Consider the following 13,102-nt stretch of genomic DNA (forward strand, 5'->3'; position numbering starts at 1 on the left):
GTCAAATTAAATCTGTTTATAATATAAATTGATCATGTCTTTTCAGAATACTTCGATTGAACAGCTCGATCCATAGAAATCACATTTACAATCTCTTTCTGAACCTTTTGAATGGTCAAAGTTTTGGGTGAAGTGAATTCTATGAGAAGACAGATAGAAATCTTACAGGTTTTATCAAAAAAATATCTTAAGTGTGCTGAAGATCTTACGTGTTTTAAACAACACGGGGGTGAGTTATAACAAAATTTTCATTTCTGGGTGAATTAACTAATATCATATTTATGGATTTTTTTTTTGTTTTTATCTTCATTAAATTAAAAACACTTTGGACCATTTACCTGAGGCTATGGATTGAATTCATGCACGTTTCGCTTTATAAGACCTCAGTATATCCACAGGTATGAATTTTGTGTTGCCCATATGATTTTTTTTTTTTTTTTTTTTACTCTTAAATGTACAGTTTGCAAGATATTTGCAGTAAAATATCCAAAAATCACTAGGCTAGTGTTATATATTTTGTCCAGCTGATTACTAACAATATCTCTAATGTTTTCAACTACTTGTAAATCATGAGAAAATTCCCATTCTAAATAGTGACAGTGTTTTACTTGACAGGTGGGTTGTTTTGATTCGTATCTTTACAAAAAACGGATGCTATTATAACGATCAACAAGATTAGTATTATGAGGTACACACACCAAACGCGGGGCTTCGCTTTTCTAGACCCGCGCGAGGACGCATCTGGGCCCGGTTTCCCGATAACGCTCACTCTTAGCGTGCTAAGAAGACCTCGAAAGATATCTTACCAAAGTTGTTTATGTTCCTAAGTGTGTTCCCCGAAGCTCTTAGCACGCTGCCTCTTACGTCCGACGTAACAAGAGCCCTGTCCAAAGTGAGGGTGCTGAATTAGTTGGCATCGATGGCTCATGAATCGATTTTTCACTTCACGCGATGGTGCAATACAGCGTTAAGAAAGACAACACGTTCTATGCAAATGAAATATTCCTCAAATTGTTATAGTAACATTTATTTTAACATATTTGAAGTTATCAGTAGAATATAGAATATAAATTAAATTATCAAATGGTCAGTAATATGTTCACACAATATGTTGTGACGGTTAGACTAACCGGGTATCCCTCGCTAATCATCCACCCTCTTTATCCCATTGTGCCACTTGTGCCGCCTCTTGACATGGGTTTAACGACTTAAAATTATATAATACACTTTTATATTAATGGTAAGGTACTTTACAATCAGAATTGATTGGCAAGCAGCTGCTGTTACTTATGTTTAGTGCGGTATTGATTGCAATTGGTTCATGTTTTTAATAAAAAAGCAACAGATCTACAATGAACAGAGAGAGAGAGAGATAGTTAGATACAAAATATGCTGGGGAAGCAATGTAAAAAAGTGCACCAAGCCTCTCGTCAGAAGAAGTTTTGCTGGACCTTGCCACCAGGTCAGATATCACACCCCTATGGTCCACTATAACCTGCACGTTTATGGCCGCGTATCCCTTTCGCGATGAGTAGCCTACGCCTGATCAATCACTGATGCACCAGGATGGAATCCCCGTAATGGCGCAGAAGGGCGTTGGTGACAGTGTGGACGCACCTCCACACAGAGGTCTTGATTAGGCTGTAGCCCTCTCCCACGACCTCGATGAATCTCTCTGTAGCAAAAATAAATAAATAAATAAAAAAGAAAGAAAAAAAAAGTAGCGCTGGGCTTCAGGGCTTAAAGCAGAATTCCGCTGCGTTAGCCTGGCAAGCGCAGGTCTGAGAAGGTCCAGCAGCTACATAATGAGCTGTCTTGGGAGGCATTTTTTTTTAATATAGCCACTTCAGGAAAAATGTCAAAAGGGCTTAAGTTTTGCCGAATAAAACAATTGACATGGACTAAACGGCTCCGCGTCCGGCTCCGTCTTTGATTCAATACAAGGACACGTTGGATCGCTGCCATAGTTGGTCGCTTACTGGACACAACCATGATTACCCATTTATAGACCTTAGCCATTTAGAGCCAAATTGTTTGCCAGATTTTAATTATCAAAAAAATTGATTGTCAATTCGCTTTAATTACATTACGAAAAAGCCTAGGCTAATTACCACCATATTGGTTCTGATACCACATAAAGTCAACTTCATAAATAGGCCTGTATCCATTGCGAACATAATTTATTATGAGTCTTAAAAAATAACATAAAATCATTGTTGAGCCACAACATTGTCAACATACCATAGTTTGATTTGTACTTTGCTGCGCTGATTTCTAAAGACTGCTGTATAGTAGCGTCTTGAGCTCAAACAACGCTAAGAGAGAGCTTACGAATGGTCCAGACCAACCTTACGAAAGTATGACTTACAGAAGGTATACTTAGCGTACGAACGTGTTGGGAATCATGCCACAAGGTTAAGAGAGTGGTTAAGGAATAGGTTAAGAACTACTTAGCGATAAGAACGTTTTGGGGAACCGGGCCCAGATCCATAGTCTGATAGCGTCTTTGCATTGACTTTGTATGTAATCTACTTGCAGAAATCGTTGAACTCGCGTTAAAGCCATGATTTATCTTTCCGTCTGATTGATGGCCGTCAACAGTTGGGTAGCAGACAAGAAATCCCATCATTCCACGCTCCTCCTTAGCGTCATCAAACCACTCGATTGTTATTGTTTTGATAGTGCGCCCTCTAGTGGATGTGTGGTCCTGTTTCCCTCTCCAGCTGTGTGTGTGTGTGTGTGTGTGTCAGAGGTAATTACAGTGGGATGTGTGGGTGAAGGCACATGTTCCAGCTGCTCAGTTGTCTGGGGTCGTATGATAACAACTAAGTAGTACTTTTCTGTGACTTTCTGCTTTTTTTCTCTGCATCTCAAGGATATTTCTGCAATTTTGTCCTAGGTCCCTACTTTTGCCTCTTAATCTCTCTCTTTCGTTTTTCTCCTCTAACAAAGACCCTGTGTTCTCCATAAATCAGTAATACACCGAACATGATGGCTATTAGATGGTTACTTACTATAAATCAAAATAGTCCATTCTCAAGTGATGGTCGCACTAGACTTTTAATTCCACTGATTTACAGTCATACACATGTGAATACAGGAGACTGGAAATACAAGATTATGCAAATTGTTCTGTGCTCCAAAGCTCAAGTTTGGTGAATGCTGGCATGCGAATTCTTAGTCATGTTTGATCAACTGGAGAACAGCGTGACCTCTGATGCTGAATTAAAAAAGAAATACGCCAGAGTGTGATGTCATATCACTAAGAGAAAAAAGCAAGCTTGATGGCTTAGAAGTAAGAGTATATTTCTCATCTACAAGCAGTTTGTAACATTCATATCTCTTTAGCAAAAAAAGGTGCAAGTCAAGTTACGAGTGCTTCTGTATAGCTGCAAAACTCTGATTTTACTGACATTGATTATGGCGTGCACTTAACTAACGATAGAAAGTGTGGATGTAGTCAAGCCTTCACACCCTGTCACTAGCAGTTAGGAAAGAGGCTGTATGTCAGTCAGGATGGCTTGTGGGAGGGAATTAGACAGCCAGAGCCATTTCTCTCTATCATGAAGATCTGGTTGGCTGTTTTCTCTGTTGCCTATTTTCCATCTGTGAACTTCTGAGGCAGTTGCCCGCATTTCCACTGAATTAAGAGCCAAATCAAACAGAATACAATATTATCATGCATCATGGACTCTTAGTTTTACAAGTTTCCTGTCTTCCTTTGTTCAGTTTTCCCGCCATTTCTCTTGTGTTGGCCACTCCCTTTAGTTTGTTATCATTGTTTATTACACGGCTCTGTGGAATACTTGATTCTGATTGGTCAGTCGCGACATTCTGAGGTATGTCAATAACAGTGTTGGGTATAGTTACTTTGGAAAGTAGTTAGTTAGGTTACAACGTTACCATCAATTAAAAGTAATCAGTTATGATACAGCGTTACCTATTCATAAAAGTAACGCGTTAGAGTACTCATGCGTTACCAAAAATTAAAAGCCGTTTGCAGCGGCTCACACATGACAGACACAGCCCCCGGCCCCTTTAAATGCACCTAGAAGTCGTGACTCCCGACAATGAATAGCGTCAGTCATCCGACTTAATGAACACTGCAGGATAACAATAACAGGAAAGACAGTCAGCAATCGGCTATTCCACATGGCGTTTTATTTATTTATTATCACAGAACATATTATTAATCAAAATTCGCACCTAACGTTACCCAGCCCGGGTAGCCTAGCTACTGTATATTATGAGCACCACAAGATAACTCCTGATTTTTCTTTAACTTTAAATAATGCAGTTATCAAAGTACAAGTATGCTTACTTGTAAACACAACCTTAAACAGGCTTGCAGATTTAAATCCATTTAGAAATGATGAACAACCAGCCAGCCAATGATCTAACAGAAATTAACATCTGCCTGTCAAACAAAAATGATAACAAACCGAATTAAATCCTTCACTGCCACACAGGCAAATGACAACTCGCTTAATAGCCGAACTAATTATTATTAAAGTGTCACTCACAGTCACAAGCCTAAATTCGCTTTAACACAGTCCTCTTACATTTACTCTTCAAAGTAGTGATTAATACGTAGCGTTAAATTTGAGGTAGAATTTTTGGCGGTCGACAGAAGCTTTTCACCAAAGCAGAGTGTGCATTTTACCGTTATGTTCTTTTCTTTTTCGTTGACAAATTGAAAATAATGTGCGTACTTCCATAAACCAAACGCTGTCCTCTCTGCTATCTTGCCGGGAGTTCAAAAAAAAAAAAAACCCACACACACACAGGGTCAGGCGCAGGGCACAGACGCATCACAGCCATTAACTTTACGATCACAGAGCTTCGGCTCCGCTGATACATCCGCAGGTGGAACAGTAGACCTAGGACTACTGTCTGACAAAAAGCAGGCTGCAGTCGGGATTTTCCTTTCCTTAAAATAACGGATTACTTTTTTTAAAAAAATAACGAAGTTACTGATTACTTACGCACGAAACTAACGCGTTAAGTTACAAATTTCAGGAAAAAAGTAATTAGAGTACTCTAACGCGTTACTTTGTAACGCGTTACCCACAACACTGGTCAATAACAACCGATCAAAACGAATAACACAGGCTTATCCGGGGAACTGAAGTCAACAATATACTCATGCCAGGAACAGTTTTGTCTTGGTGGAAGCTTTGCGTTTGTTTCAAAATTGTGTCATCTTGGATTCACTCTCTCGTTTTCATACAAACGCAGCTGCTGCCATTTTGCTAAAATTGTTCTGTACGCTGTAATGGATTATAAACTGAGTAGCAAACTGGTACAATTTTAAAACATTTTCATCTTAAATGTTTTATTGCCATAATTATATGGTGAAATGCTGTGTAATAATGTGACTGCACAGTTTCCCTTAAATGTCCATCTAGTTTGAACTTGCAACTGCTGTGTTCATGGAAGCTTAACTCAAATCAATATTTTGTGTATTGTTTATGCATTACACTCTGTCATGTGTGTTGGATTATATCTTCTTTCTTATTGGGATTTAATAAAATAAAATAGACTTTTTGACATTTTGCCAGTTACTGTCACAGTCTTCAGCTGGTTTGCCCAGGATGGTCTTTCTGTGAGCACATGGCTTGTGTTGTGTGTGTTTGGTGCCATGTGCTTTCTCCTGTCTATTTTTTAACCCCGTCCATGTTAGCTCATTATTGTTTTAGTTGCTCCACCTGTGTTTCTCCCTTTCTTCTAGCCTCCATTCGCCTAAACTCCACTCACCTGTCCTCTCGTAACCTTATTCCTTGATTTAATTTGTCCCAGCTGTTTACCTGATTGCCTCTTCTTTATAAGCTCCCTGTGTTTTGTGTTCTGTGCTCATTTGTGCCTTTGATGTCTGGCTGACCGCCCTGTGTTCAGTTTGTGTCTCGTTGTAACCCTGAAAGCTAATCTGGTTTCTTCCCCTTTGGGGTGGTTTCAGTTGTTGAGATTTTTTTTATTTTGGTGATTTATAAATAAAGACTCCTCATTTGCTGCACTTGAGTCTTCGCCTCTTATGATCCGTGACTGTTACTTTGTCTGTTTTTGTTCCACCAACCCAAATACTTCCAAACAAAGCCATATTGGATCTGCTTTGCATTGCCATGAAACCCTCACTGCTTGTTGCTGAATGAATCAGTGTTTTTGAACTAATCAGTTATGTAGATGAATGATTCACTGACTCACTCATGAAAGCAGCGTCTCATTTTGAAGGCCGTGTGAGCTGGAGGTCTTGTATGTTATCGAGGCTGTTTCATAAAAAAGAAGAAACCAATACAATTCCAAAAAAAAAAGAATTTAAAATTTTAAGATTCAATGTTTACCAAGTATAATGTACCCTGTATATGTGTGGCTTTAATACTATTTCTGCATATAGAGTTTCTCCGTAACCATCTCACGGTTTAGAGGGTCTGCATGGATCTGCCCTATTTGTGAAAACCAGGTTTTGTGCGTCATGCTTGTTTGGTTTTCCCTTGCAGAGGGGGAAAAAATCTCTGCGTCAGAATTAAAAGTGTGCCACTCTTGGGTCTCGGATGAGACCCCTGCCGTTTGCGTCGATAGGACTGCATTTGTGTTTTGTTGTGTGAGTAAGTGAGTCATCTTATAATAGCTTCAAAACAAAGTATGGGGGAGCTGACCTACATCGTTAGATATCATGCTTTAGTGCGTGTCAACAGCAAATGAAATATCCAAGCTTCCCCACGTAGGTGTACACATGCTTGTTTGTATCCAAGTACTATGTAGCACAATGCATTCACGCTCTTGACACTATCTTGACCGTTTTCTTCTGTGCAGAGGCCTGAAGCCTGCAGCGTAAGTGTGTGTGGCGAACAGTAATGCTACGAGACATTTCCTCAGCAGGTCAGACCCGACCGTGTCCACTGATGGAAGTGTCAAAGCAAATATGTCACAGACGTGCAGCACACGCAGCTGGACATCCCTGATTCCCGTTCCCATCCACTCCTATTCTTCTTCAAAGGAATGGATAGAGAGCTAAAGGCCAAAGAAGAACTCACTGACTAACAATATAAGACAAAGTTAATCTCAATCATTCATCAGTGGCTTTTAAGGACTCTTGAGACACTGGGTAAATGTGACATCTCAGTCACACTTTATTTTAGGGTCCAATTCTCACTATTAACTAACCATTAACTATGACTTTTGCCTCAATTAACCCCTTATTTTCTGCTTATTAATAGTTTATAAGGCAGTTGTTAAGCATTATTTGTACTTTATAAGCACTAATAAACAGCCAGTATGTTAATAATAGACATGCTAATAAGCAAGTAGTTATAAGTGTGAATTGGACCCTATACTAAAGTTTTACAGACATCTCTTTACTGTAAACATGCTTTTATATCAATTTTAGCTTTTTTGATAATTGGTAGAAACCCTTGCAGTGTTTCCGACATTTGAATATAATTTTCTATACTATTTCAATAAGGTGACTTAAATCAGTTCACTGGATTTTGAATCCAAAATAGAGATTTTTGAAGGTGCATTTGTTCTCTAGTTAGCGTTAGCATGTTCTTCAGGGACTTACCACAGATGCACAGACCATGTGCTAGAATATCAGCGTGGTTCAGCATTATTGTCTCATTAGTCCTATTACATTTATACTAGTGAGTTTTACAGAGCAGTCTATAATAATCATGAATACCCTTACCTGTCCGACAAAACAGAAGGAAATTTAGCTCTGGATTTTCTCCATAATCAAATCTTTCAACATAATTTAAACACATTTAATAGGAAATAATTAGCCTATGGCTGCAGCCTTCATCACATGTGAGTGTACGCCAAGAAAAAAACAAGCAAAGAGTAAACTTGGCACCAAAATACTGAAAGCATGGACATTTCTATATATTAAATATTAAATTCAAAACCGCATATTCAGTCATTCTAGAGACTGAGATCCGGCGTTGGTTGCTTCTTTCGCTTGTCTTTTTGTCTCTCTTTCTCCATTTCCGTGTCTCTCAGGGGAGCTGAAGCAGATCTTAGTGATCTTTGGCCTTATTCTGACAAATGTATTCAGCAAAAATAGAGCAGTGCTGATATTACCACGGTATGATGAAATAGTTGTTTGTGATGAAATATAGAAACAGAAAGAAACAAGATAGTGAATTAGGACGTGCTGATTGACCGGTTCGGGCCAGATATTAATTAAATATGCTCATCATGGCAAGAAAAGCAATTAAAAGTGGAACCAGACAGGCAGCTTCTAATGCGAAGCGAATGTATTGAGCTGAAATCATCTGCATGTGGTTTGCTTTATCATCATATTAAAGGCTTTTCCAAGGCACAAGGATAGAAACAAGTTGTGCATAAAGTGAGTAACAAGGCAAGGACTTTATATAATCAATGTGGATCACGAACAGTCAACAAGCGTGTAATGTGTGTAACTCTGGAGACATGCAGCCTGCTTGTTTAAACAGAGTTTACTCTGATTGCTGAATTTAGTAGAGCTCCAGTGCATAATAATCACACACTGAAGGAGATGTTTAATTATGTCTGATGTGCAAGTCAAATTTGGTTGGTTTCTCAAAGGACTGAAGTGAGTAGGTGATGTGGAAGCTACAAGATTAACAATTAAACCATAAAATCTGAACCTCCCCTGCACACACACACTTCTTCTTCTTGAAAGAAAGGTTCGTCATGTTTTTCAGGGTTGTGTCAGCTAGCTCTCATTCACTCGCTCGCTCTCTGCTTTCACCTTTATCTCTCTTCAGATGGGCTTTTCTCTTGCTCAACACTGTTCATGTTTTCTCTTCACATAATCTAATATCCTGGCATTTCAATTCAAAAGAGCCTGAGGGGCTCTGGTCTTCCAGTTAGACAGCGCTTCCTTTAGATAATGAGTTAAAATATACAGTCTTAGACCGCACTGCTCATAATAAGAGCGTTTCAGGGTAAAGGATGTTATTTTTTGGTTCAACATCACACCTTCATGTAAAATACATGTGCTGCTGATGTTCCTCATCCATGTTTAATCCAGCAGGCCCCCTGGTGGTCATTCTTGGAGACCTCTTCTTATATCCACCCTTCCCCCATGAACATCAATCCATGTGCATAATAATAAAGGGATTCTTTCCTCCTCAGCTGCTTGTGATATTTCATAGCAGAGGTGAGGGTCTTCACAAAAGCAAAAGGTTTTAATTCATCCAGATCAATCTTTTATGAACGCTGCCAGTTCTTCATGCTCTGATGATTGACAGCTCTCAGGTGTATCTTAAGAATCACTGCATGCTTGTATATCGACAAACAAAGCTTAATACACTCATCCACAACCGATGAAGTGAAGCGACGGTGTGTATTGTTGAGCTGAAGGGCTACCATTTTAATTCTCATTAATACAGCTATACACTTGAGAATCTAAGAGAAATTGAGACTGAAATGCTTTGTTTGTCCAATGTTAGTTTTGTACAGTCTGTTCCTTTGTTTCTGTTAAGTTTTCATGGCTTTTGATGGGGTTTAGTGCCATCTGCTGGAAAAATAAAAAATAAAGCATGAACTTTTTTTTTTTTTTTTTAAATATGAATGAACGCTGTTGGCTAGGACCAGAATCAGTGTTACTATCAGATATATTACTTACTTGAATATATTGATTACTAAACTTTGATATATAGATATAAAATTGATTTGACCAATGATATTAGACTTTAGGACCTAACTTGTCTTGTGCTGTTAAAATAGGCAACAAAAGAGGGCCCCGAGTATCTGCATATCTGCAGACCAGAACATCAGAGACCTACTTTGGCACCAGTCACAACACATTCACATCACATCTACCCAGAACAGCCAATAGGATGGGATCAATGAAGTTTGCTTCAGAAAAACTGTTCAAAATGCCATTATTATTATGATTTTTTACTAGTATAAAGTAAAATGCATCTACTGTATAAATACACTATAAAACACAAGGCCAGCAAGGATTTTTTTTTTTTTTAAATCAATGAACATTTTAATTCAGAAAATCGATTGAATGTGAGAGTAAAAGAAAATCTTTATTTGTTTTAAATAAATGCGGTTTCTTTGAACTTTGTTCATCACTGTTTCTCCAAAAAAAATGTGAAGAAGAACTACTCTTTCCAACATTAATATTTCTTGAGCAGCAAATCATCATATAATTATGATTTCTGAAGATCATGTGACACTGAAGACTTGAGTAATGATGCTGAAAATACAGCTGCGCATCACAGAAATACATTGTTATTTTCAATTGTATTTCTTGCGGATTTTACAGCATTTTTGATTAAATGCTTTGATCTTTTATATATATATATAAATGCCCAAACATACCATATCATTAAAAGTTAGTATTGAGAGGAACATACAAGTGATGCATGAATGAATACGTCATACTTTTACATATTCATTTTCTAAAACTGTAAAAATGAATGGGTTCAAAAAACGAGACTATGAAGAAAGCTAATTTTATTTTCCTTCTCTAATAATTCCTTGAGATAACTGTAAGCCTCACAGCGACTCCTGATACTTTTAGTCACAAAATATTCCTTCAAAAGCACTCATATGATCTCTCATATTACACTAGGCAAAAACGGACAGTGTTTGTCAGCAATAAAATGCTCAGTGTTCATGAAGCGGTTTGAAAACTTGTAATCTGAACGTTAATGCTAAAATAAAACTCTTTGCTTGTCTAAACATTTACAAACCAAGGCTGTCCAATAAGACATGGCCAAACTGTGCAGTCTCTTCGTTATCGGTTAAAGTGCTGTCCAGACGCGGCCTACATGCGGTGGATGCGGTCGTGGTCGATGAACTGCTTGAGGTTATGGAGGTTGTCCCACCACTTGAAGAGGAAGGTCTCTGCGATCAGACTGAACCAGGGCGTGATCTCCAGCTCTTTCCTCTGGGCTTTCTCCAGGAGCTCCTTCAGCTCCTCTTTGGACACGTAGCAGTGGCTCTGGATCTCGTTGGGGTCTGGATTCAGATCCACGTCTTTCTGCATGAAGAGGATGTAGTCGATCTCGTGCTCGCCCCAGACGCCGTCTGACTGGGCTTTATAGTGGATGCGGGTCAGATAGGTCATCTCTTCTGGAGGCACCTGGGACAACAAGCGGCTTAACCTTTAGCATTGAATAATGCTGAATACAGGGCTTCTGCAGGTACATTCAAACCCATTTTAAGATCTTGTCTAGGGAGCAGAGTTCTTGTGGAGTATTTTTGTCTGGCAAATGTCTAAAGATCAAAATCAAGTGAGTTTATGATTTAAAAAGAACAAGTATCTGCCAGTAGGCTCAGAAATATCAGCTTGATTCAAAAGGAAAACATGTTTTTCTTCCCCATTAGCAGATATTTGCTTGTTTCATAATTGTACTTTTTTTTTTTCAGTTCTCCCGAAAACAAGAATTAAACTATCTACATTTGAGATATTTAGATATTCATTTTTTGCAGTGCATGCAATATATAATGCCATGACTTGATCAATTTAAGACTTTCTGCCCTGATTTAACCTTGTAGAACACAGAAATAACTTTTACTGTAATTCTGATAACACTGCTCTTCCTCAGTATTTGTCATTTTCCAGTACAAGTGTCTAAAGAATCACTGAAGTCATTCTGACAGAAATACTGAGGAGGATGTGATTTTTCAGCGATCAGTGCAACATTTAATGGCATTTAAAGACTTTTCCGCTCTGATTGAAGACCTGTCTGGGCATTGTTTGGTGGAAGGGTGAATCAAGTCTCTGCACCTGCTCGGAGGGGATGCCCAGCTCGGCCTGCAGGCGTCTCTGAGCAGCGCGCCGGACCCCGATGACGTCCTGCTCCTCCAGCTCACTGGCCGTGTGGAGAGGGTGACTGCAGCAAGTGTTGGTGAAACAGCCTGAAAACAGCGTATCAAACAACCTCAACTTTATTTCAGCTTTAAAAAGTGTAAGCACTTATTGGAATCTGATTGGATGAGCCATTTTTAAATTCTGCTCATCTCTCCGTACTCTATATATTTATAAAGACCAGAGACAGACCAGAGTTTTGTGATACTTATTTATACATTTAGAAATGTATTGGACGTTGGTGTTTTTATCATATCATTAACGTTTTATAATAGCAATAAAACAAGGATTATTATGCTGTTTTGTGTCATGTCTAAGTGCAAACCAACAAAAAATTTGCAGAATGCAAGAGTAAAACTTTATGAACAACACCCAATTTTGTTAAAGCAAAAACTATACAAATTGTTTAGGTAATTAAAATAAAGCTGAACATTTTAGGAAAGGTTGCCTTGACAGCTATACCATTAAAATCTAAAATATAAATTAATTTAGATAGAAATACTGACAAAAGCACATACTAAAGACTTAATCCAGAATTATAATGGAAAATATAGCAGCTAACTCTAATAGATAATGTGAAATAGGAATAAACAGTATATAAATGTTATTAAAATAACACACACACACACACACACCTGGAAAAGTGATTTTGGCATTGGATCTCTGCTGAAGGAGCAGCTTTTCCTCGCTGTTGAACAGGAAAACACTGAACGCTCGATGCAATAATCCTTAGTGAAACAAGGAAAGCATGCATTTTAAGCCTTTACATATTGAATAAATGTCTGTTTTTAACTTTTCAGGGCCAGTGCACATACTTTACAGATCAGCAGTAAGATATCATGCGCATGTGTTACCTTTATCAATGTTTGAGTTGAGATGGCAGTTTTTCTTGCTGTCGGCTCCGATCTTTCTGTCATTGTCATCGATGAGGATGCACATCTCTGCAAGCAACTGCACCTGCTTCTCATCCAGATGATCCACGTTAACCTCCGGCATCCTTACAGGTGAACTGAGCCGCCTGACACACACACACACACACACACACACACACACACACACACACACACACAAGTTCACCGTCTTCAAACTCTTTGCAATTTTTCTCTGTGAAACTCCTTTCTGATATTGCTCAACTATTTTTCGCCGCAGCATTAGGGGGAATTGGTGATCCTCTGCCCATCTTGACTTCTGAGAGACAATGCCACTCGGAGAGGCTCTTTTTATACCCAATCATGTTGCCAATTGAACTAACATGTTGCAAATTGGTCCTCCAGTTGTTCCTTATAGGTACATTTA

General features: G+C 38.6%; 1 protein-coding gene across 1 annotated transcript in view; it reads right to left on the reverse strand.

The window, feature by feature from the left end:
- Window positions 1-10,429: 10,429 nt before the first annotated feature.
- Window positions 10,430-13,102, reverse strand: part of LOC127946600 (isopentenyl-diphosphate Delta-isomerase 1) — a 3,359-nt gene continuing 686 nt past the window's right edge. Inside the window, exons 2-5 of the mRNA XM_052543281.1 lie at window positions 12,661-12,824; window positions 12,442-12,534; window positions 11,726-11,856; window positions 10,430-11,077 (exon numbers count right to left, since the gene is read on the reverse strand). Of these exons, the coding sequence (XP_052399241.1) occupies window positions 10,760-11,077; window positions 11,726-11,856; window positions 12,442-12,534; window positions 12,661-12,824 (706 nt within the window). The 3' untranslated portion in view covers window positions 10,430-10,759. The remainder of the gene's footprint in view (window positions 11,078-11,725; window positions 11,857-12,441; window positions 12,535-12,660; window positions 12,825-13,102) is intronic.

Source organism: Carassius gibelio, chromosome A24 (assembly GCF_023724105.1).
Source record: "Carassius gibelio isolate Cgi1373 ecotype wild population from Czech Republic chromosome A24, carGib1.2-hapl.c, whole genome shotgun sequence".
Classification (NCBI taxonomy): domain Eukaryota; kingdom Metazoa; phylum Chordata; class Actinopteri; order Cypriniformes; family Cyprinidae; genus Carassius; species Carassius gibelio.